At 37.1% G+C, this 25290-nt stretch overlaps 1 protein-coding gene across 4 annotated transcripts in view; it reads right to left on the minus strand.

Annotated features, from left to right (window-relative positions):
• The window catches only part of LOC129429268 (uncharacterized), a 109108-nt gene that overhangs the window by 36309 nt on the left and 47509 nt on the right, over positions 1 to 25290 (minus strand). For all 4 annotated transcript variants that reach the window (XM_073859657.1, XM_073859656.1, XM_073859655.1 and 1 more), the window contains exons 10-12: positions 7687 to 7753; positions 5781 to 5866; positions 1231 to 1508 (exon numbers count right to left, since the gene is read on the minus strand). In XM_073859657.1, coding sequence (XP_073715758.1) covers positions 1231 to 1508; positions 5781 to 5866; positions 7687 to 7753 — 431 coding nt within the window. The remainder of the gene's footprint in view (positions 1 to 1230; positions 1509 to 5780; positions 5867 to 7686; positions 7754 to 25290) is intronic.

Raw genomic sequence — 25290 nt, forward strand, 5'->3', positions numbered from 1 at the left:
TAGGTATCGTCTGTGTTAAGTGTGACCTATCTTGGCACTAAACACATCTTGAGCGTTTTGAGCAGAATGAAGTAAAAAAAATAATTTATTTAAAATTAGAAATTAGGATTAAATTTAGGTTTAAGAGATCCTGCAGTTTCATGCTATTGCACAAGTGGAAGGGGAGTTTACCCTAATAACTTGACACATCAGTTTACATTTTTTTCATACAGCTCTGCGTGTGCACATACGGTGACAATATTTTGTCCTCCATTGATGTTTGGTATTTCTGCCTCCGCTCGCTAAGCCATAATAACATCACTACCAGAGCAAGCTCCTGATTGGTTAACGCGGTGCGAATATCCACCAAAGTCCAGATTTTTCAACGTGGGCGTTTTTTCCGTGAATCAAGCGTTATACACGTCAAATGCCCGAAATGCTTAATTTACACCGTATCATTCGCCGCAGGATGTCTATTGCGTCTTTGCATTGGCTTTAAAGTGCACCTATTTCATTGCTAAAAAACAACATTATTTTGTGTATTTTGTATAATACAATGTGTTAGCATGGTTTATGGTTCAAAAAACACATTATTTTCCACATACCATACATTTTGTACCTCCAGATATCCTGCTTTTCTCAAACGCTGCTTTTGTACAAAACTCATCGATTTGAAAAGCGAAGTGTCCCTGATTGGCCAGCTAATCTGTCCGTTGTGGGAGGAATTATGATAATGTCGGTCTTGACCGACCAACATTATCATTAAGTAAACTGTTACAATCCATGTGTTTGTTGTAGTCCAAAAAAAGAGATTAACGTTGGAAATGATAACTCGCATCATTGTTTACTTTGGGGTTTGTACCTTTTGCATATTGTTAACATGTACTAATACACACTTACACACAAAAGGAAATGTAAAATTGTGAATCAGACCATAGTTGCTCTTTAACATGTAAATCACCCGCGCTTAACGCTTAATTTGTGTCTGGTGTGAATGCATCATTAAAGTTTTTAATAGATATGAAAGAGAATAATAAAGACAATAACGATTTTAAATAGAAGGCCTGAGTGTATCACATGACCAAGATTTGTGATGTGACATGATGTCATTCTTGAAGCATGTCATGTCTCTAGTGATGCATTAGCATTCAGTGTGACTGACAAAGGTGAAGGTGGTTTTTTTTGCATCTGAGCTCTTCAAATGTTTCCAAACATTAAAAAAATTTGAGATATCCAAATCGTCATGCTTACCTGCGTCGGTTCATCTCGCCGTCTCCTCCCTGGTTCTTCCCAGGACCCCAGCTGTGTCTGCGAAAGGGAGAAATGGATCGTATGGCGGATCTGAATAAAGTGGAGCGCAGTGGAACCTCCGTCAGCCTATCCTTGGCCTCCTCCTCCGCCTCCCCACCCTGTCGCACCTCCTCTGAGCTCTCTGCCGAGGAGCTGGGGTGTCCAACGCTGGCTGTGTCGTCTGTGGATGAGCAGGAGACCGAGACTTCACTGGTGCTGTCACCTCCTCCTACAACCTCCTGCCCCAAACAACAAACACCAGTCAAACCACAGTATAAAGGAGCTACGCTTCTTTGATCACATGATAAAGTTTTATATAAAACGGCTATATAATGGCTGTTACATTGGACAAAGGATAAAACTGTTTGGACAAACATTTGTTTGGATTCAAGCATGTGTGACCCTCAACCACAAAACCAGTCAAAAGTCACTCGGGTATATTAATAGCAATTTGTATGCCTCGATCCTACCGTAAATATATCAAATATATATTTATCATTAGTAATATGTGTTGCTGAGGGCGTTTTTGGAAAACTTTAAAGGTTACTTTCTCAATATTTAGATTTTTTTGGACCAAAAAATTATTTAGTTCAAATATTGTTCTATCCACACAAACCATAGATGTTTAAATCTCAATAAAAAAAGACCGGTTTTATGATCCAGTGTCACATTTATGGTTAAATTTTAAGCATTTGTAATGTTACTGCAGTTACTAGTTGTGCATTGAATTAGCAATGCATAGGTCACATGTTCAAACCTCAGGAAACCATACTGATAAAATGTATACCCTGGATTGCACTGTAAGCCACTTTGGATACTGTAAAAAATATATTATGTGCCTTAGTAGATTTAACAAAATAAAATCAGTAAACTATTAAAAAAATGTATTCTTATGTTTTTAAAACCAGAATTTTAATTTAAACACAAAATGTGATTAATTAAAGTAATTCTAAATGAACACATGAGTAAATTCAACTTAATTTTATTATGTATAATCCACTTAATCATTTTGTGTTGATACTAAAGGAATTATTTTGGTAGACATAAGTGGATTGTAGTTCCCAGCATGCTTTGCATGGTACTGCATTTGAAATTAAATGCTATTTTATGTGTTTTTTACTAAAAGGAAAGACTTGTTAATGTGTTTAATGTAAAATAGTTTCTTTTGTATGTTTTGTTGCTACCATTGTTCAGAGGAGTGGTGCTTTAGACTTTAGGTGACAATGAAAATCATGATGTGTTAATTCACTCAGTGAGCAATAACTGTCCTAATGCCAATACTGAGACCAACCTCTTCTTACTTGATCATCATAATGTGGTATATAATAATAAATATGTAAAGAAAATAGGTAATTTTACATGATTAAATCAGGAAGATTCCATTAAAGAAGCCTTTTAAGTCTTAAAGGGATTATATCATGAAAATCTGACTTTTTCTATGTTTAAGTGCTATATTGGGTCCCCAGTGCTCCCATCAACCTAGAAAATGTGAAAAAGAACAACCCAGTAACTTAGTTTTGATAAGCCATTCTCTGCAAACGTGTGAAAATTTAGGTAATTCAGATTTCGCCTGTTTTGTGATGTAGGTAGCGAGACTTATTATAATAATACCGCTCTATAATCTGCACTAACCAACCATGGCACTGCCATTAAGTTCAGACAAAAGAGAAAAAAAATAATTGACAGAACAATTGAGTTTCAATTTCAACAAACCACCATCATGGCGATCAGTGTTTGCATTTCATCAGCTCATTTGCATTTTAAAGGACATACCCAAAAATGGCACATTTTTGCTCACATACAAAGTTTAATATGCTATAATAAATTATCTGTGGGGTATTTTGAGCTAAAACATACACACTCTGGAAACACCAAATATTTATTTTACATCTCTAAAAATTTCAAAATATGACCCCTATGCGTAAATTTAAATGTGTAGTCTGCAAATTTTTGTTTTGTTTTTTGACAAAGACAGTTGCATTTTAGAGGACACATATTTATATGTATTTATATTCCTTTTTCTATATTTTACTGCCATTAATTCTTCTCAACCTGTCTAACATACAGATGACCATTTACACCATTTTCTGTAAATTATTTTTAGCAATAAAATATTTATACTTGTTACAAATGTTTGTATTTAACTGATAGGTCTTCTCTCTTGCACTTCAATTATTTTTCAACACTGTTCTTCTGTTGGTTTATATGCTCTGGCCAAGACAGTATCAGCATTGTGCTGTTGTCCGTCATATTTAGTAAACTAACCGTATGATTCACCCCCACGATCGAATGAGTCTGCTGAGCCAACTGACGACGAGACATCAACACTCAAACCCGTCACACACTGTATGTTTATATGATGTAAACTGCATCCCCTCCAACGCAGACTTATTATTTTCACCTTGTGACTATTTACAGAGCGGAGATCCCTCTCAGTTCTGTAGTGTCGGGTGTGAGTTTTTGATGGGTCTATTGTGATGGGTGTTGGTGCTTTGAGAGAATAGCTGAAGATGATAGAAGTTTTTGTTGGGGTTGTGGGGGCGAAAAGTTCACTATTCATGCGCCCCTAAAACAGTTTCCTTTGAGCACAAGTGCGAGTAATAAGAGGGGGTGGTTTAAAAAGTGTGTGACTGTGTGAGTGTATGAGGTTTAAATGAGTTCTAGTGAACTTATAACCATCATGATCACATGATCTATTTAGGGGAAAAACCTCATGTGTCCTAAAAACTGATCAAACAGAATTGAGGTTACAGGAAGTTTAAATGATGCTTTGATATGTATTAGACTTCTTAGTGATACTGTGTTCAAGGTTTTTGCAAACATTTTTATTGCTTATATTTAAAGTTAGTGATTTTTAAATAACATAATCTTTGACATTGAACTGACATGCGTATCTGTTCTGGACATAGCTTATTAAATTGAAATGTGCTATTACTTTTTTTTAGCAATATGAGAGTTGGGATTTTACCTTTTAGATGTTAAATGTATGAGAAAATTTCACTAAAGGGATAGTTAATCGAACATTTTTAACCAAACAGATCTGGGGCACCATTCACTTACATAGTATTATTTTTTCCTACTGTAGTACCCCAGATCTGCTTGGTTATTAACATTTCTTCAGCAGGCAACATTTTAATTTTGCAGTAAAAATTTAATTAAGGGACAGTTCATTAAAAATGTTACATTTAGCCATTTACTCACTGACAAATCATTCCAAACCTGTATAAATGTCTTTAACATAAATGAAGATATTTTAAAAAATGGAACCAAACAGATCTGGGGCACCATTCACTTCCATGGTATTATTTTTTCCTACTAGTCAATTGTGCCCCAGATCTGCTTGGTTATTAACATTTATTAATTTGTGTTCAGCAGAACAAAGACATTTATACAGGTTTGCAGTAACATGAAGGTGAGTAAATCTTGACAAAATTTTCATTTTTCTAGTAAAAAATTTCATTAAAGGGATAGGTCATTGAAAAGTTATATTTTTTAATTAACTCACATTCAAGTAGTTTCAAACCTGTATAAATGTCTTGAACAGAAATTAAGATATTTTGAAAAATGAAACTAAACAGATATGGGGTACCATTCACTTCCATAGTATTATTTTTTCTTACTTTAGTCAATGGTGCCCCAGATCTGCTTGGTTAACATTAATTAATTTGTGTTCAACAGAACAAAGACATTTATACATGTTTGCAATAACATGAAGGTGAGTAAATCATGACAAAATTATTATTTTTCGGTAAAAAATTTCCTTAAGGGGATAGGTAATTGAAAAGTTACATTTTTTCATTAACTCACAGTCAAGTTGTTTCAAACCTGTATAAATGTCTTGAACACAAATTAATATATTCTGAAAATGTTTAATAACCAAACAGATCTCGGGCACCATTCACTTCCATATTATTCGTTTTCCTACTCTAGTCAATGATGCCACAGATCTGCTTGGTTATTAACATTTATTAATTTGTGTTCAGCAGAACAATGACATTAATTCAGGCTTGTAATAACATGAAGGTGAACATGAACATTTTCTGGTAAAATGTTTATTAAAGGGATAGTTCACTGAAAAATTTAACTCACCGCCAAGTCGTTACAAACCTGTATAAATGTCTTCAACACAAAAGACAATATTTTGAAAAATGGAACTAAACAGATATGGGGCACCATTCACTTCCATAATATTATTTTTCCTACTCTAGTCAATGGTGCCCCAGATCTGCTTGGTTAACATTTATTAATTTGTGTTCAACAGAACAAAGACATTTATACAGGTTTGTAATAACATGAAGGTGAGTAAATGATGACAAAATTTAATTTAATTTTTTGGTAAACTATCCCTTTAAGCTTCATTGACAGAGCAACAAGAGCCATAACTAGAGACCAGAATATAATACAGACATGGGGTTGGGTACTTTCAAACTGGGGTAAAGCATCTTAGATTTTGCAGATTTAGCATATTCTAGTATTGTGGCAGCATTTTTTTATTTAAATTATCCCCTCACCTTTTTGAAGGCGTTGTCCTGACCAGTGTCCAGACTGAGAAATCCATCCAAGTCTCGAAATGTGCTGTGACAGTCTGGAAACTTCTCTGTGACAAACACACACAGGCACACATTTATAAAGACTCTGCTATCCCGTGATCCTTATAAAATACATCAAAAACTCTGGACAGAAGTTCAGTGAATAAATGATACTTGTTCCGCTTGTGTTATCTTAAAAATGACATCTGATTCCCTCTTCAGAACAGATCCTCATAAAACAACGTGCGAGTATTCATGTAAATAACGTGTGACGCGCTTGAAGCATCCGCTAGCACCCCACCATAGCGTGGGTAACAAAACCATCATGATAAACCACGATACGTTCCATCACCTACAAAAAAGTACCGTCTCTCTCGCTTTCACTTTTAAGTCTTTATAACTCAAACCCTCACTCTATATATGTTTGGTGTTAGAGCCAATGTGAAGACAGGACAAGGGTTTAGGACTGGATATCTGTCACAAGAGTGTGAGTTCGATCAGCTGTCACACACAGCTCACAGGTGGCTTCATGGCTTGGGAAGAAAAGGAGGGGTCTCACTTGGATTAGTACAGCTGCTGCGTCTCAATGAATGAATGCTGCAGTGAAAGTAAACGTCATTAAATCAGCTGTAGACAAACAACTCACAATATAACTGAGAAAGGGATCATGACAGGACAGAGATGTAGTTCAGTGTCTCTTAAAGGGAATCGAATGCACAGCCTTACAAAGCATAGTTTATTCGTACGTGTACACAAACATTCGACACATGCACATTGTGACAGCATGCAATGCATCTCCTAGCCTATATACTACATTTTCCTGTACACACACGCGTGATCTAAGCATGAAAGGTTTTTTCTACAATAGAAGTCAATGGTGCCCCAGATTGTAAACATTCTCTAAATAAAAAATACTGAGAAAAAAAAACACTTTTTGTGCAGAACACAAAGTAAGATATTTTGGAGAATGTTAGGAGAATGTTTGTAATCTGGGGCACCATTGACTTCTATTGTAGAAAAACAGGAGAATGTAGTCCAGGAAATGCATTGGATGCTGTCGCAATGTGCATGTGTCGAATGTCTGTGTACACAAATGAATAAACTATGCTTTGTAATGCTGCGCTCAATGTAAATGTAAAAAAGTCAATGTAAAGACGCGTTGAAGCACGTCTGGAGGTCTCGCGGCGCGAATGAGGCGTTTAGCGTGGTAGACGCGATTCCGCCTCATTTGCGCGTCTAGTTCGTGCGAATGGCGCGAATTGAGTGTTGCGTGAGTTGAAAAATGTGAACTTTGGCGGAAAAATGCGCCGCGTTAACCAATCAGGAGCTTGCTCTAGTAGTGATGTGATTACAGGAAGCGAGCGGAGTCGCAGAAGGCCCTCCCATGACGCGAAGTTCCACGTGAATGTCTCGATGACTAGGCTTTCACGCGCGAGTAAACTCAAAATGTTCAAGCGGCAAACTAGACGCAGTAGACGCGAATTTGACGCCTCAAGCGCGGTTGGTGTGAACCCACAGTAAGGCTGTGCGTTCGATCATGTGCGTACTTTCGCGTACACATAAAAACGAACTATAGTCCAGGCTTTATGATGTGTAAAATTTCTACCTAGTTCCCAGCTCACTATGTGACTTACTTTAGGACAAATCTGTGAAACACAAAATAGGCAGTAGCACACATTTCAGGGACTTTAGACCTAAACCGATGTGGTACCAAATAATCTAATGTAACATTCACTCCATGTTTAAATTACAATCATGAAACTATCAGCACATAAAATATCATCTTCTCAGAGCATTATATCACTGCATGCACATATAACATTACAGCCACTTAGGTAAATATTTGCATTATAGTACAAATATCATGTCAGGGATATGATGGTCTTACCTGGGGACGCTATGCTGTGTCTCTTCTGAAGAACATTGGAACACAGCGTATCTTTGTCTCTATGCATCTGAAGACAGAAAGAGGAAGATGTGGTCTCACACTTAAGCATGTGACGCTGTCTAAATGGAAAAGATGAACTGACAGATTGCAGATCTAACCACATAAAGCTCGAAAAATGTATTTCTTTACCGGTTTGACTGTACAGTACATTTACATGTAATGCTCCTCATTTATTTGCTCAGTAGCATGTGAGTTTTGAGTTCAGTCTGTGGTTTGTGGAGCTCGTAACAGCTGCATCTCACTCATCACAGACCACACACCACCTCAAACACAGCAGTCCTGAGAGACAACAGCGTCTACAGAAGTCAATGCTTGCATGATCGACACAAAGACAGACATCAAATTAAACAGTTAAAAAAGGCTGAGACACTGAAACCTAATTCCCGCTCCTAAATCCGACTGGATAAGCCACATTCAAAGCTGTTTAAACAAAGCAATGAGCCCAGTTATGGCCATGCACAGTGCAGAACAGTCCAGAAGTGCACTACTATATGCAATATAAAGTTTGCAACAAATTGTGACACTTAAAGAGATATAAATATGCATCTTAAATATGTTATGTATCTATCAGAAAACCAGTTGAACTGGTTGATCATTGGATTAGCAATGCATAGGTCATGGGTTCGAACCCCAGAAAACATACATAATGATTAAAGGCGCAATATGTAGGATTTTAACTAGGGCTGTCAATAGATAAAAAAAAATAATCTAGATTAATCGCATGATTTCATGAGTTAACTCGCGATTAATCGCAAATTAATCGCACATTTTTATCTGTTCTAAATTCACCTAAATGTAACACTTTTCAAGTTTTTAATGCTCTAATCAGCATGGATTTGGTCAATATATATGCTATATGCAAATGTATGTCTACACTGAAAAAAATGATTCATTGAATTTAATAATTTTTTTTAAGGTAAGTGGTTGCAATTTATTTAAGCTACATTTAAACAAAAAAGATTAGTAAAGTAAAATAAAATATAAAACTTCAAAACAATTGTGGAATCTGACAAAGCATGACAGAACCACCTGTTTACGCAGAGCACAAACAATATCAATGTAAAATATGTTTTTCTTTTATTGTTTAATTTTGACATTGAGACAGACTGCTTAAGATACTGTAGGCTAATGCAAGGGTTTAATATAACCTAATGTTACACAACAGATACTTTTACTCGACAGTTAATCCAAACATTCACTTCAGATATAACAGATTATAGGTCATACCTGCGTGAATTCTTGTCAAAACAGATATTTTTAAAACTGTAATTTTGTGTTAGATGTCTATATATATCGGGGTTGCGCACTCGCGCGTTTGTATGCATGCGTTTCAGACGTCTGCGTCAGACATCGCTTTGAGTCTTGTTACTCTTAATAACTATTTTAATATCAAACAGGTCGCGAACTTTATCTCTCTTAATAATTATTTTAACATCATGCAAGTCCTGCAGTTTATTTTCTATCATTTCTGAATGCTTTAAAAACGAAACCACAAAGTGAAAGACGGACGCATCTTTGCTTTATATGGATTTGGGACGGTATACCTCTCAGGAAACGTGCAGATTAAGATAATTTTAGATATTTAATGACCATTCACAGCATTGGATTCGCTAGACGAGAGCTTAATGTTCTTATTTTTATGAAAACCTCCGACTCATCTAGACAGCCCGGGTCACTTGCTGCGCCTAAATTAATCCAGTTGTGGGACAAACAGAAATTATGTGTTGCTTTAATCGTGCGTCAATAAAATTAGTGGCGTTAAAATGAATTTGCGTTAAAGCGTTATTAACGCGTTAATTTTGACAGCCCTAATTTTAACCATTATGGTGCATTCATACCAGTCGAGAATGAAACGTTAAGTGTGAGTGATTAACATGTTAAGTCAATGTAAAGACGCAATAGACATCCTGCGGTGAATGACGTGGCGCGAATTGAGCGTTTGGTGCACGTAACATGCAGATATTCATGCTACGTTAACCAATCAATAGCTTGCTCTAGTAGTGACGTGATAACAACGTTGCTAGCGGATGCAGAAACAAGAAACAACAATGGAGGACAAAATCATTGTCGCTGTATGTGGACACCTTTCTTTATAAAACGTATAGAAAAATAAATATATAAAACCTTACTAAAAATCTACGTACGCACAAAAGCCAAAAATGGCATACGGCAAAAATATTTAGACTTATAAAACAAAGCAATGTTCCCTTTAAAAATTAGAGATCACTTGCAAGTGTGCGTACATGAAACATCCTCAGATCCCACCCTGCAAGCCCATACTCCCATTAAGTTTGTTTTTTATAGATCATAACCTTTGCGTGGGAACTGGCGTACGCTTTATAAATGAGACCCCTGGAGCTTTACAACACATCTTCATACTTTTATAGAAACAGGAAGAAAAAGGATCTTGCTTGAAAGAAAGGGAGTGAGGAGGTCGGACAATCTGGTAAGTTTACGCTCTTTACTCAATTTGAGCTACTCATGTTGTGACTACAAGCTAGCTAAGCCGGCAAATTAAGCTATTCGCATCTGAATTTCATGCGCGAATGAAGCAAGTTAACTCAAAATGTTCATGTGTCCAATTACATGCAAATTGAGCAATTTATTTGCTTCTTTTGCAGCTGGTATGAACGCACAGCTACAGGTCGCTATTACACAATAACAAAGGCAAAGCTTAACTCTTTCCCACCCATTGACGCGTTAACTTGTCAATTAAGAGTAAATGTTTTCTTGCCAATGACGAGTTTTTTTCCTGCAAGGGCCTATTTAGCCTGGGTGAGTCCCAGTCTTTGCGAAGTCTTGTTTGCCTAGTGCTGCATTTCTGAGCGTTTTTCCTGTGCACCCGCGTTTTGTTTCTTGGGGCCCTATTTTAACGATCTGAAACGCAAGTCTGAAGCGCAAAGCGCAAGTGACTTTGTGGGCGGATCTTGGGCGCTGTTGCTATTTTCCCGGCGGGAGAAATAACTCTTGCGCCGGGCGCAAATCAATAAGGGGTTGGTCTGAAGTAGGTTCATTACATTATTCATAGGTGTGGTTTGGGCGTAACGTCAAATAAACCAATCAGAACGCTATCCAACATTCCCTTTAAACGCAAGGGCGCAAGTTCCATGGCGGGTTGCTATTATTATGATGGATTTGACAGGCGCAAGCCAGGAGCGGTTCACAGCCGAGGAGACCGACGTTCTTGTAAGAGCAGTCAAAGACAGAGAAGTTGTTTTGTATGGGGATGGGAGAAACCCGCCCAAATCAGCGTCGGTTAAACAGGCGTGAGAGGAAATAGCCGCAATTGTCTCATCAGCTGCGCCAAGCACTACAATGATGTCAGGAGACGGGGGGATCCCAAGCTTGCCAGCATAAATCGGGCACGCCGGGCACACAGGAGGACATCGCTGCGTCCACGCTCACCGCTGAAAGGGTTTGGGGGCTTTGAAATCGGACACAAGAAACGCAAGCAAGGTCCAACCCCAAAGTACACTTACAAATCAAGTTCACATACATGAAGGTTTCTTATGAAAACATTTTAATTATTATTTAGATAAAATAAACGTAATACAGCCACACAACAAACTTATGAAAATATTTTAATCGTTATTTGCATGATAATTGTTTAACACTGCCACACAAAATAAATAAAAACTATCACCAAAATGCTCACCAAAATGATTTCCCTTATCTCATGTATTAATATTTTTTATTGTAACAATTTATGATTTAATGATTTCCCTTATCTTATATTTTTTATTGTAACAATATGATTTAATGATTTCCCTTATCTTATATTTTTTATTGAAACAATATGATTTAATGATTTCCCTTATCTTATATTTTTTATTGTAACATTTTATGATTTGCAAAAATAACTGTTGCATCTGTGTAGATTAGATAAGCAATGCGCGTTGTGCACGCTATACATTATGGTCAAGCATGCGCCCTTAAAATAGCATAATGAACCACGCGCAACGCGCCACTGACTTTAGACTAGTTTTTTTTGGTTAGTAGCGCAATTGTTTTTTGAAACTGCAAAATAGCATAAGAGTTGGTTTGCGCCGGAGCACGCCTCCTTTTTTGCGCTGAACCGCCCGGGGAGCGCAAGTTCATTCCCTAGTTTGCCGACGTGCGTCTGTGGAGGGAAAAACCCGCTGTGCGCCAGTGCAAAATACATACATGATACATGCGTCACTGACAAAGTCAATTGCGCTGGGTGCAAGATTGGGCCCTTGGTGTGACTTTTGCGTGTTTCTGGATTACTGTTTGTTTGCCCCCTGCCCCGATATTGGATTGTACGATTGTTATCTGCCTGCCTCGACCCTGGACTGTTTTACTGTTTATGATTGACATCTGCCTGCATCGACCCTGGACTGTACTATCGTTTGTTATCGCTACATTGCCCTGACTATTGTCTGTGTGTTGTGCATCTCTTTTATCTAAGTATTGCATATGGATCCTAACCTGGGGTGCGTTTCCCGAAAGCATCCTTAGCCAACTACTGTCGTAAGTTTTGTCGTTACTGACAAAGTTCAACGATTTGGTGTTTCCCGAAAACATAGTTCAAACGAACATTCGCAAGCTGCATCACAAACTTGTGTGGTTTGAACGACAGCTTACGTTGAATGATCAACTTACGTTGATCATGCTTTTGAACAAAATAAGCAAAAAACATGTAGTACAGTCTATATCCATGATTCTAAATATATTACGATTTTATTTTACGTCTTTGAGTTTGTAAATAGAATTAAAGCGCTGTATTTGAAAACTGCGCATGTGCGCAGGCCTACGAGCTTTAAGACCCTGGGGAATCCCTGAGAGGAGTGACGTAAGAGGGAACTTGCGCATGAATTGAATATCTTGAAAATAACAAAAGATAACTAAATCACGATAACAAAATCAGTCTTCCAATGCAATATATTTTATTTACAGCAACAATCTTGACATTAAATCGATTTGGACAGATTAATTAGTACTCCACCTCCCACGTGACATCATCAACTATGTTGTTAAACCAACATGGTTCAAACGACGAATGTGCGACAAAGTTACTATGCTTTCGGGAAACAGTCGTGACAAGGTCGTTCTTTTCTCCAACTATGCATCATACTATGTTGGTTCAGCAGCGAGTTACATCGTTGTTCGGGAAACGCACCCCTGTCCGACTCCTCACAATAAGATGAAACTTGTTTTTTGTTTGAAAGCATTGGGTCTTTTTTTTCATTTGCTATATTGTATATTTAAAAAATTACTTTTTCCGGAAGGCATTAAACTTTTGTGAAAATCATAAAAAATTCTGTCGCTGGCTGGCAACATTGGTGGATAATAGCGGAAATGCAGATTGCATATTTAAAAACTCGTAATTGGCAGGGAAGCGTTTTCTGTTAATTGACAGGATAACTCATCAATGGCTAGGAAAGAGATAATATAGATTTACAAATCCTTGGACACTATCACACTGTGCAAGTGTTTTTTTTGATATTTTATTACATATTGTGGCTTTAAATTATGTTAAAATTATTTCCTATTTTTCAAACGCTAAAATCACAAACATCAAAGAGTGCATTACAGCCATTTAGTACTCATATATCTGTTTTCCTTTAGAAAATTGAATTTTACCACAAATAATAGCTGTCAGGATATTAATGCATAAACAAACAATGTCATGTTTACTTATCTAATGTATGCAAGCTTTTGATGTGAGTTAGTGAGAGATTGAATACATGGACTTATTTACACAGATCTCATGTTACTGAACAGCATCCAGCACAAAGCTCCTACAATAGAAAGCCTGTATAAAAGTGACCTGCAGGACTGGCGGTTATTCATCTCCACGAAAAACTCTCTCGCCTTTGTTATAACCCGGCTACACTTTGTCACAGGGTCACACGGGTGCGTCCAGATTGGACGAGGAGAAAGGCGACACCGCTGAGGGAGTGACGGAGACGGAGAAAAGATAGAGAGGGACAGTATCACCAAAATCACGGTACCAGTGTGTGTGTGTGTGTATATATATCCGGTGTATATATAATAACATACATACTGTATATATATCCGGTGATGTGCGTACTATATACATTTCTGGCGTACTTTTCTGACAAAATTTGTGTCACGTGCACAGTACGCTGACCCTTGCATACATGTAAAAAGGGCATGTTTATGCCTTAAAGGGATTGTAAACAAACCAGCATAGGTTAAATTATTATTGAAAATAAGTGTAGTTCACAGAAAAATTATTGGCCTCATTTACTGACCCTCAAGTTGTTCCAAACTTGTATAAATGTCTTTGTTCTGCTGAACACCAAGGAAGATATTGTGAAGAAATAACCAAGCAGACCTGAGGCACCATTGACTTTTAAAGTAAAAAAAAAGAATACTATGGAAGTGAATGGTGCCCCATATCTGTTTAGTTACAAATATTCTTTAAAATATCTTAAGGTTAAACAGAAAAAAGAAACTCATACAGGTTTGTCATAACTTGGTGAGTAAATGATGACAAAATATTAAATTTTTCTGTGAACAATACCTTTAAGCCTTCAATAATAAATATTTAGGATTTGACATTCGTTGTTCCTTCTTGCATGTTTTACGACATCCACTTGCTATGCTACTTCATCAGATGAAATATTTTCTCATTTTTTTTATATCTTGTAGGACTTTCTTCTTACTAACAGTGACTCCTAATAGAAAAATGTGCTATGATTCGTCATCATAAGTTAAACGACTGATTCATCATTTTGTCTAATTTTTTTTTTTACTAATTACAGGTACTTTAAAATATTAAAAACTTGAAAACTAATCCTCATATTTGATGTTTTGGAACTTGATGTACAAACCATAAAATAAATAAATCAATAAAAGTGCCCTTCGGTACATCCAAGCTACAGTATACAATTTTCATTAAGACTCTTTCCTTGGAATCAAATCCAAGACCTCATACTTCACTAATGTAATTTTCTACCAGAAAAGGACTAAAGAGAGAAAATGAACTTGTGATTTGTCCTCAGGCATGTGAGGCCAGTTCACATTTCCATCCTGGCCCGGGGACTCATTATGTTTACACCCACTGAGCTTGTCAGAAATCAAGTGGCCACGCACAGTTTAAAAGCAATAAACAATACACAACGCTCTATTGATGAGCGCTCACATGCAAAATCACTGAGGAGTCGCTGTGTGCCTCTGGGAAGGCAGGAGAACACTGATGCCTGTTGTACTGAGTACAGACGCTCACAGAAACACACACATACACTCACATTGAGTTATTCCCAGCGGTTCCCACCAGAGTGTGTGACCGTATCACAAATCGCCTGCCTCGAAAAATAAATACTGTGATGATAAAACGATTAGCCGGCGAGCGAAAACTTGCACGTAATTGAAAAGAGCTGCATTGTTTTAGAGACCTGGGGCCTCGTTTATAAAACTGTGCGTAGAATCCTTACTAAAAGTCTGCACAAAAGCCAAAAATGTGCGTACGTACATAAATCCTGCAAGCCCATTCTCCCATTTAGTTTTTTATAGATCACAACCTTTGTGTGGGAAATGGCGTACGCACGCTTTATAAATGAGGCCCCAGAGCTTTACATGAGGGTGAAATTATGATCACTCCACAGGTTTATTATTTTAAAAGTATACAGACTGCATTTGTTAACACTGCACCCAACTCTGAAATTATTTTAAATTCAAGTTTTTACACCAAAAAGGTGTTAAAAAAACATCTGATTGTTCAGACTATGTAGCCAAAATCAGGTGTGTCTACATAAGCTGACATTGTACTGTAATGACTCAAGCATCACCTTGTAAATACTCATGTAATTATTATGTCATGATTCACAGCAATGCAAGCTTAAAGGGATAGTTCACCCAAAAATGAAAATTACCCTATGATTTACTCACCCTTAAGCCATCCTCGATATATATGTTTATCATTTTTCAGACAAACACAGGCGGAGTTATATTAGAAAAGTCCTGGCTTTTCTGAGCTTTATAATGGAAGTAAATGGTGCTTCTGATTTAAAACCCAAAAAAGTCCACCCATCCTTTACAGAAGTAATCCACACGGCTTCAGGGGGTTTAATAAAGGCCTTCTGAGGTCAATCAATGAAATTTTGTAAGAAAAATATTAATATTTAAAAATGTACAAACTAAAATGACTTGCTTAACCCATTCCCCGCTAGCGTTTATTTTTTAAGTTGCCTGACAGCAAGTTTCACAAAATTACTTCCAGAAAGTTATCTTCTTTAAATATATAAACATACAATATATCAAATGAAAGAACAGATGCTCTGTTTTCAGACAAACCAACAAATAAACAAAAATAATAATATAAGGTTTTATCCTATCTTCATTTGTTCTGTTTTATCACCTCTCAAATATGCATAGGTTTCTTAAAAAATACAAAATTTTGAGCAAAAGCTGAAATAATTGCATTTTTGTAAATAACTTTTGTTAGAGATCAGATTCAGAATGATGATCAAAACATACACAGAGTTTTAACTGTTTTTGAATCAGTTGATGCTTTTTATAAGTTGGGTAAGAGCGCCACCTAGTGAAAAATAGCGGAATTATAGACCCTATTACAGCTTACACGATCAAATAGCCTGCGCGCGCATTTAGGCAACAGAAGTGGTGTTATTCGCCATTGGTTCTAACGTGGTAGCAACTCAGAAACTTTATTATAATAATATAATATACGTATATATGTACCTGGCAACTGTATTTTTGGTCATCTGCTAACGTCTTCTATCCGACTTTATGTCATTGATAAAGTCAACTTTTTAAAATAACTTTCTCTGTCTGTGTTGCTTCACTGCTAATTCTTGCCATACTTTCATTGCCTAAATGCACGCGCATACGCTGCCACGTCATCATTGTGTACAAACAGTAAAAAGTCTATAGATTACAGTAAAAAGTGAGTCATTGGCAGGGAAACGTTTTCTCTTAATCGACGAGATAACTCGTCAATGGCGGGGAAAGAGTAAAGTAGACATTTTTGGGCATCAAATCAGAAGCACCATTTACCACCATTATAAAGCTTGAAACAGCCAGAACATTTTCTAATCAGATTGTGTTTGTCTGAAAAAAGATGAGCAGCCTAAATCAGGGTGTAATATTAGTTTTTGGGTTAACTATACCTTTAATATGCAAAGAGGGAAAAGAAAACCGATGAGGTGATGAAGACAATATTTTACACATGTCCACTTATTCTCCATACACTACATAGAAACAGAGACTGAAAAAAAATTGTGACAGCTCCTAACAAACTTTTACACTGTATACAACATTGTATAGTTGCAATATGATACATCTATGTAAATAATGGCCTGCATGACCAAAAAACTGGTTTTATGTTTACAACTAGAAGTCAGATCAAAAGCATTTCTTAACAAGTGAATTACAGCAGCAAATTCAGTGAAAGAGTGTAAGTTTATTAAGTAAACCCTGCTCCGGTATCGATTAGAGGTCAGTATTTGCATATTTAACAGCCACAGAGCTGAATGTGAACAAAAGATTATTTAAATACAGTATATCAGATAAAGAGCGTCCGTTAAACTAATGTTGGCTTGCTTACTGAGACTGCGGAAATTAGTTTAGGTTAGCGTTATGTAAATTCTATTAAAGGGATAGTTCACAAAAAAATAAATCTGTTATAATTAACCCTCACGTTGTTCCAAACTTATATGAATGTTAAAGGTTTTTCAAACTTCAGTTAGTGTGTAATGTTGTTGTTAGAGCATAAATAATGCCTGCAAAATTATAAAGTTCAATGCCAAGCGATATTTTTTTACAGAATTCACTTTTAAAGGGACACCCCGGGTTTTTTGTTTTTGATAATAGGCTAATTTTCCAGCTCCACTAGAGTTAAATATTTGATTTTTACCTTTTTGGAATTCATTCAGCTGATCTCCGGTCTGGCGCTAGCACTTTTAGCATAGCTTAGCACAATCCATTGAATCTGATTAGACCATTAGCATCGCGCTAAAAAATAACCAAAGAGTTTCAATATTTTTCCTATTTAAAACTTGACTCTTCTTTTACATCATGTACTAAGACCAATGAAAAAATTAAAAGTTGCGATTTTCTAGGCAGATATGGCTAGGAACTATACTCTCATTCTGGCGTAATAATCAAGGACTTTGCTGCCGTAACATAGCTGTAGGAGGCGCAATGATATTACGCAGTGCCCGAAAATAGTCCCCTGCTATTAAAGGAAACAAGGAGATTTTTTTTGGCTGCTGTGTTATATCATTGCCGCCAGACTTGGAGATCAACTGAATGCATTTCAAAATGGTAAAAATCAAATGTTTCAAATCAAATTCTAGGGGAGCTGTAAAATGAACATATTTTCAAAAAAGTGGAGTGTCCCTTTAAGGACTACAGAGAATGGCTGGTTTGGACTACCGCCCTCTAGTTCCCGGCTATATGACGACTAATTCTGAATTTTGACTTACATCTGTCTATAGAAATACGCCAAAAAATGGCATGAACTTGTTGCACTTCCACGGAAAAGAGGACAAGTTGGGTTAGTGTCGCCATGCCATCAAGAAACAGATCTGCTTGGCTACAAACTTTCTTCAAAGTATCTTTATTTGTGTTCAGCAGGACAAAGATAATTTTACAAGTTTGGAACAACTTGAGGATGAGTAAAGGGGGTTGCACATCGGCCGCGCAGCTCAGCGCCGTGCCGCACCGTTCTAAAAAACTCGAACATTGTTTTCTATGAGTATACGCACACCGGCGCCAACAGGTGGCGCCTGTCCGCGCCGCCCAGCCACAACTTAGGAAGTTGCTCAAATCCCTGTCGCGCCACAGAGCGACACTCATATATTTTAACATTAAATAACATTATATTTGTCCCAAATCATTAACGATTAACATTGGCTGCTAACGTATATTTTGAATTTTTTAAAGTAGACGCTATCTGACGAATCTTGCGCTATTTAATGTGCACTTCCGTTTTACAATACCTACAAGTTGTCCTAGACGCGAATCGAAGCGGCGTGACACTGAGCTGCGCGGCCGATGTGCGACCCCCTTAAACGATGACGATTTTTGGGGGGTAAACTATCCCTTTAATATAGTTTTGTTTTAAATTTTGTAGGTGTGTGGTGCTGGGATGCACTTAATGATGTTGACATAATTTCTCTGTGTTTTTGTTACACTGGTAATACCCGAAGTAGTGTAAAACTCCTGCTCTTATAATAATATTTTTCTTTTAAGGGTCATTTCCATGTAAAGTATTTCTAGTTTAATACGATGCCTGTTATTTTTTATATTAATTTACTACAGGTTTGATAATCAATGAAAAAGTATTTAATTTGATTTTAATCTATTTATAAGGACAATAAAGTTAGCAGTAACACTACTGTATCTATTCTATTATATATTTAATACTTTCCCAGTTTTTCCTGTGGCTTTAATTCTTTTCTTTGTCTTGTACAGCTGCTTTGAAGCAATAAAACATTGTTTAAAAAAAGTTTTTACTAATGCTACTCATTAACATTATTGACTTTCAGGACACGTTTTAGTCCACAGGAAAAATGACAAGACGTTTGATTTGTATCCCTTTATGTATTTAATACAGACACATGACACCGAAACAAATGTTTGGAGAAGCAGATAAGCGTATATGTGTCTGACACAGGTAATGATACTGATCTTATCCCTTTTCCTACTCTATTTCTTTGAACTAATTGATTCAATCAATCCAGTGCCACAAAATGACACCCAAACACGTCAATGTGCTATTTTGCATTGCCCACAAGAGCCTGTATGTTTCAAACTGCTTAACATGGTGCCCAACCCTGAAACTCAGAGCCAAACATGGTCCCTCTCCAGAATCTGGCACTGTTGCCGTTCTCACTGCATATTTGTGGAGTCAGGGGAGAAACCAAAAAGGCAATGCCAGCAGACTGAACACAGGGTATTCAGAAGTGTACCCAATAAAAACACATCTGGTACGAAAACACAGGCTGAGCTTGACACATGACAACGAAAACAACATCAAGACAAAAGAAATGGCACAATAAGGATGGATGTTTTTTTCATCTCTGATTGATCTGATTGTTGCTATGCACCTAGATGAACACATTGTCCAAGCTTTGCCGAGGCAAGCTGTGCAAAACTCAGAATATCTCCTTGTCTTGATTGTAAAGATGGTTATTTTGTGTTGCAGTACATGGCTATGAAGTCACTTGGCCAAAGGCCCATTTCCATCATTCCCTCCAGGCTCGAGGCCAAAGGAAACCGTTAGGATTTAAGCAGCGGCTCTCAGACTGTCACCAAATTCAGCCGCCCCTTCGACTCGCATGTTTCTCGAAGTCGAAGAGCATGCAGACTCCATTTACAGTCAAAACATTGTATGCGAGACTTCCCAGAGGCATTGCTCTGATCCAAAAACCTTATAGTATTTAAGAGTCATTAAGAATGGACGGCTTACAAAACCATAATGTATAATACTCGTGATGAAATAAGCACAACCCATTTTCTCGAGTGACGTGAAACGTATATTAAAAGGTGTCAAACAATGTATTGTAATAATATGTTCAATTGTTCTCTGATATCTACATAGAAGATATGTGGCTTTAATAAGTGCAAAAATGATCCAGAGATGGCTTTACATGTCCAATTACAACCCAATGATTTGCCTCCAGAATGAAATTGTCAATTATTACCTTATTTGAAAGGATCATGAATAATAATGTTGAGCTCTGCCCTGATTGGCTGTTTCACAGAGCAGCTCCTTTCAGTAGCTATGTGTGTGTGCAAACAAATGAATCAGTATCACTGTATCAGGCGAAGATACAGATTTTGAGGAATAATCAATTGTTTGGAGATTGTTAATGGACGTTTCTGAGTGGTAAGTTTGTGTTTTTTCAGTATGGACCTGCAAAATGTAACTGTAAAGTCAATAGTAGAACTTCAGCCTAAACGCTAGCATATAGCATTAACTAGCATATTAGCACGAACTCAGCAGTCACAACTTTGTTTTTAGAATTGTAACAACATTGTACTTGTCTAATTTAATGTCAGTGCGTACATCTCGACTGTAACATCACAGTCGGTCTTATGTTGAGATTGGTCTGTTTTCCAGCCGTCTTTTGCATGCACAAGGTTTACATAAGAAGGAGGAAACAATCGTGTTTGAGGCTCACGAAATGTCATTACCATGTCCAATAGTGCTGTGTTCAAAACATCGATACGACGATACATCGTCATGGACGGCTGACGATGCGCGCATCGATACAGCACCTTCCGTATCGATTCGGATGCACTTTTGAAAGTAACGTGATGAATCGCTGTTGATCCGTGATCCATATGGAAAGGACGCATGTATCCCGCGGAGTAGGCTACGTAGACTTAAAGGTAGCAGGGTATACTATCACTTTGCGTGTCTGTCTAGCTGGCGCACGTGTCTGCATATCGAGCCGCATACTCGCGCGCTCTCTCTCTCGCGCGCGCGTAATTTGATTTCTATTAACTAGTATTAAGTCTGATTGCATGTTTACACATATATTCATAGATATAGAATAATGAGAGAAAATATAATGCCTAGAGTAAGGCGCCATCTTTTAAAAAAACATAAGTTAAGTACTAACTCTGGGATTTTAAGTATTTCTATGAGTTACCCCAGAAGCTAATAAATGAATGGCAAAAACACAACTGTTTAAACACTGCTTATTCGGTGTACAATAAACAGATAATATAATAATAATAATAATAATGTTACTAAATTCTGAACAAAAATGTAATTCAAAATAGTCTTGTATCGTGAGGTGCATCGTATCGGGGCTCTTGTATCGGGATACGTATTGGGAAATTGTTGGCGATACACAGCCCTAATGTACAGCACTCTTATTATTCATCTATGCCTAGATAAATACAGTATTACATTCTTGGTCACCTTTAAGAACAAAACAGTGACGCATGACTTTATTTATCTAGTACTAATATGATCAGATTAAGTGGTCTCCGCATCACAAGTAGTCTGAATGAGGGGCTTAATAGAAGGTCCTGATGATGTCACCCAGACAGGAAAGTTGTTTCAGAGGCAGAGCAAGTTATTCGATTTTGACAAAAGTTTACAACGATTAATATTACTGCTGTGAACAATGTCCACCGATTGTTCATTCATAACAAAACAACACTGTAAAAATTGCCCTTACATTTTTAAGTTTAATCAACTTTAATTTACAATTCATTTCAACTTTCTTGAACAGTGAGGAGCTAAATTATTCAAAATTAATAAATTATATTAAAAGTTGAATAAGCTTAAAGGGGCCATGGCATGAAAATCTTACTATTTCAATGTTTAAGTGCTATGATTGGGGCCCCAGTGCTTCTATCAACCTAGAAATTGTGAACAAGATCAACCCAGTAACTTAGTTTTGGTAAACCATTCTCTACAAGCACATGAAAAAATAGGTTGTTGAAATGTGGCCTCCTTATGATGTCATAAGGAGCTCTTATTATAATAATACCACCCCTTAATCTGCACTATCCAACCACAGCACTGCAATGTAGTGAAGAGAAAAGCACAATTGAGTTTTAATTGCAACAAAGTGGCAATTTTAACATGCTATGATAAATTATTTATATGGTATTTTGAGCTAAAACTTCACATTATGTGTCTGGGGACACCAAAGATTTATTTGACATCTTAAAAAAGTCTTGTGCCACGGCCCCTTTAAAGCTGACATAATACAAGACGTTTTTGCCAATCTAATCTAATGTAAATCTTGCTTATATATAGAGTACTATTTCATCATTCATATGTCCAAAGAGTCTTTCGTTTTGTCAGATTTATCAAAGAAAGAACAGCCTTTCCGATTTTTGGAATAAAAGGTCGAACACTTGAAGGCGTGCGGTGGGCGGAGCTGAAGAGTTACGAGTATGCGCAGCTTTGGATACGACTTTTGGATTTCAAGCCAACATAGATGGAAATCAAACTTTAAAAAAAAAACTTTTTTTAAATAACCAGCCTTACATTATAAATATGATCCAGAATCGGATACTTAGTCAGTAATGGACGAACAGGAACAATAGCAGCAACAACTACAGCAAGACGTCTCTAGGTAATTAATCCTTGCTTGTTTATCCGCTATTTTAATAAAAAAGCAACATAATCCGGTTTTTAACTGCATTTGCCCGTTTTCAAAGGTGTAAATGTTGTAAATGCAGTACAAAGTGCTGTTGTTGGTGTTGTTTACATTACATCCATGTATGCGTGATTGCATACAAAACGCATGAGATTTTGATTTACTTACGCCTGTGGTTGTGACTCCTAAACGGGGTCTTTTACAGTTATGACCGCTTCAGTTGTAAAAAAGTGGAAAATCTGGCATCAAACTGAGCCTTGTTTGTAAAGCAATCCTCTCCGAAATACAGCCAGGGAACAAAAAACTAATTCGCAATAACGTTGCTGTCCGAGAAAAACGAACTGCATCCACTGTTGTCTTAAGACAGGGAAAGACAGGTTTTCTTCTCCTTACATCCAAAAACACACTTCTTTTGTCGAACTATCTTGCTAAAACAAAGTTATCGCGTGCTGTGCAGTGATACCAGTGACTTCTACTCGATGAAGCAATGCTAATGCACGTTCTCGCTCTCACTTGACGTGCAGGGCCAGCGTGCTTTTCTGGGGGTAAAGGCCCAGAAAAGGAATATGGGGTCAATCAGTCGTAACGGATACCCCCATTTGAAAAAAACTTTCAGAAACTTGTAGGAAAAAGGAGGCGTGAGTTTGGCTCAGAAATACTCTGTTACAAGCTCAACTGCTTTTTTTGACACTTTGCTTATGTTTAGCATGAGGACTACAACTCTTAATCTGTGTTAATAAGTCAGAATGCATGAAATAGCATTAAACCTCCCCTTTAAGTTATTTTAGCTTTTAACAGTGTAGGTATACTAAAGAAAGCTAATACAGCCAATTTGACTTAAAATAATAAACTAAATGAACTCTGCAGAGTCAAACATACTAATTCAAATGACTCATCGATTACAGCCAACTGATTTTTACCATAGGCATTCAAATTTAAAAGAGGAAATTGACTCATGAATGGCAATGTCAGAAAATACTCAGAAAATACAGAAAAAACTCGGTAATAATACAGTACAGTTCAACAGTTCCTCGTATGCTCATTCGCTATACAGACCCAGTTAAAAAACATTCAGCGTTTGCATGCGATTTGGAAAGAGGTGACATCTGAGCAAACGACTGTAGATTAATGACGTTGGGCATTTTGAGTGCATGATAAAACGGGCAGAGAAGCGCTCCAGGGTATCTGTCAGTTAAACCACATTAAACATCTCAAAACAAACCACACCTTGTGCACATACACGCGTGCACACACTCTTTCAGACGGCCTGACATGATGTGTGCATATATCATTCAGTTGTCTCCACCCAACAAAACACTATGAATCATCCTTAAATTCAAAGAGACAATGACAGTGGGTGAACAGCTGACTGTCCATTACGTTCTGCAGGAAAAGATTTCGCTATTGAAGTTGATAGAAAGGTCAACATTTAATGTCTATTCAAAAACATACAGCCCTGGTTGTGTATGATACAAAATATCTCAATTGCTACAAAGATGTGATTTATTGGAGACTTTTCTTGCATGTTTCCTTCTTCTCTGAATCTTCTGCCGAGAATAAGATCTCAATAATCGCACACGTATCCATTCAAAAATGTAAAAGAAATGTCAAACTGTGCTAAATCAAAAAATTGAAGATCTTAATACGACCTCAAACATTTCTTTCGAAAAGCCCATAAATGTTTGTTTTGTTGTATATCCAAATGAAGAAGTCTTTTGAGCATCAGCATATACTGATGTACTAAACGTACTAAACGTGAACATATCTACTAAGCAATAACTAAAAGTAATGTCAGACAGTTTCTAACATGCAAGGTCAACCTTCACTGACACATCAACATTTCATTCTCACCTTGATCAATACTACATCCACATTTCTTTCTCCTTTGGCACACAAACTGTACCGCCGCTTGTGTCGCTCGTACATCTTTCCAACACAAGCACAAAGAAAGCACCACACTGAACGTAGCTTAGTTCCCACATGAGGTCCTGACAGACACAATCTCCACGGCTGAAGCGTTTGGAAAAATGAGACGCTCCTAATCTTTCACATCTGTGTGAAGGTCCGGCCCCTTTCCCTCGCTCTTCCCCACACCCTCTCTCGCTCTCTCTCTCTCTCACACACACACATATGCAAACAGTCTCCTTTCCTCTTTTTGTGTCCGAGAGCCAATCACACTCTTTTATCTGCACACGACTTGTTCCTACTATGCATTTCCCATATGTCTTAATGAACTGGATCAAATATTACATGTACAATTTTACCACTTTGCTTTAAGGAGATGTTGCCATTTCTGCTGTTCCCCCCCGGTGAAAGTCAAAATATTAGTCACACTTTACAAAAAGCTGTACTTGTTAACAATTAGTTAATGCACAATAATGAACATTACTTGTACAGCATGTATTAATATTAGTATTTACTATTATATTATTAAAATAAATGTTTAAACTAGTCAATGCACCAT

Source organism: Misgurnus anguillicaudatus, chromosome 21, assembly GCF_027580225.2.
Source record: "Misgurnus anguillicaudatus chromosome 21, ASM2758022v2, whole genome shotgun sequence".
In the NCBI taxonomy this organism is placed as follows: Eukaryota; Metazoa; Chordata; class Actinopteri; order Cypriniformes; family Cobitidae; genus Misgurnus; species Misgurnus anguillicaudatus.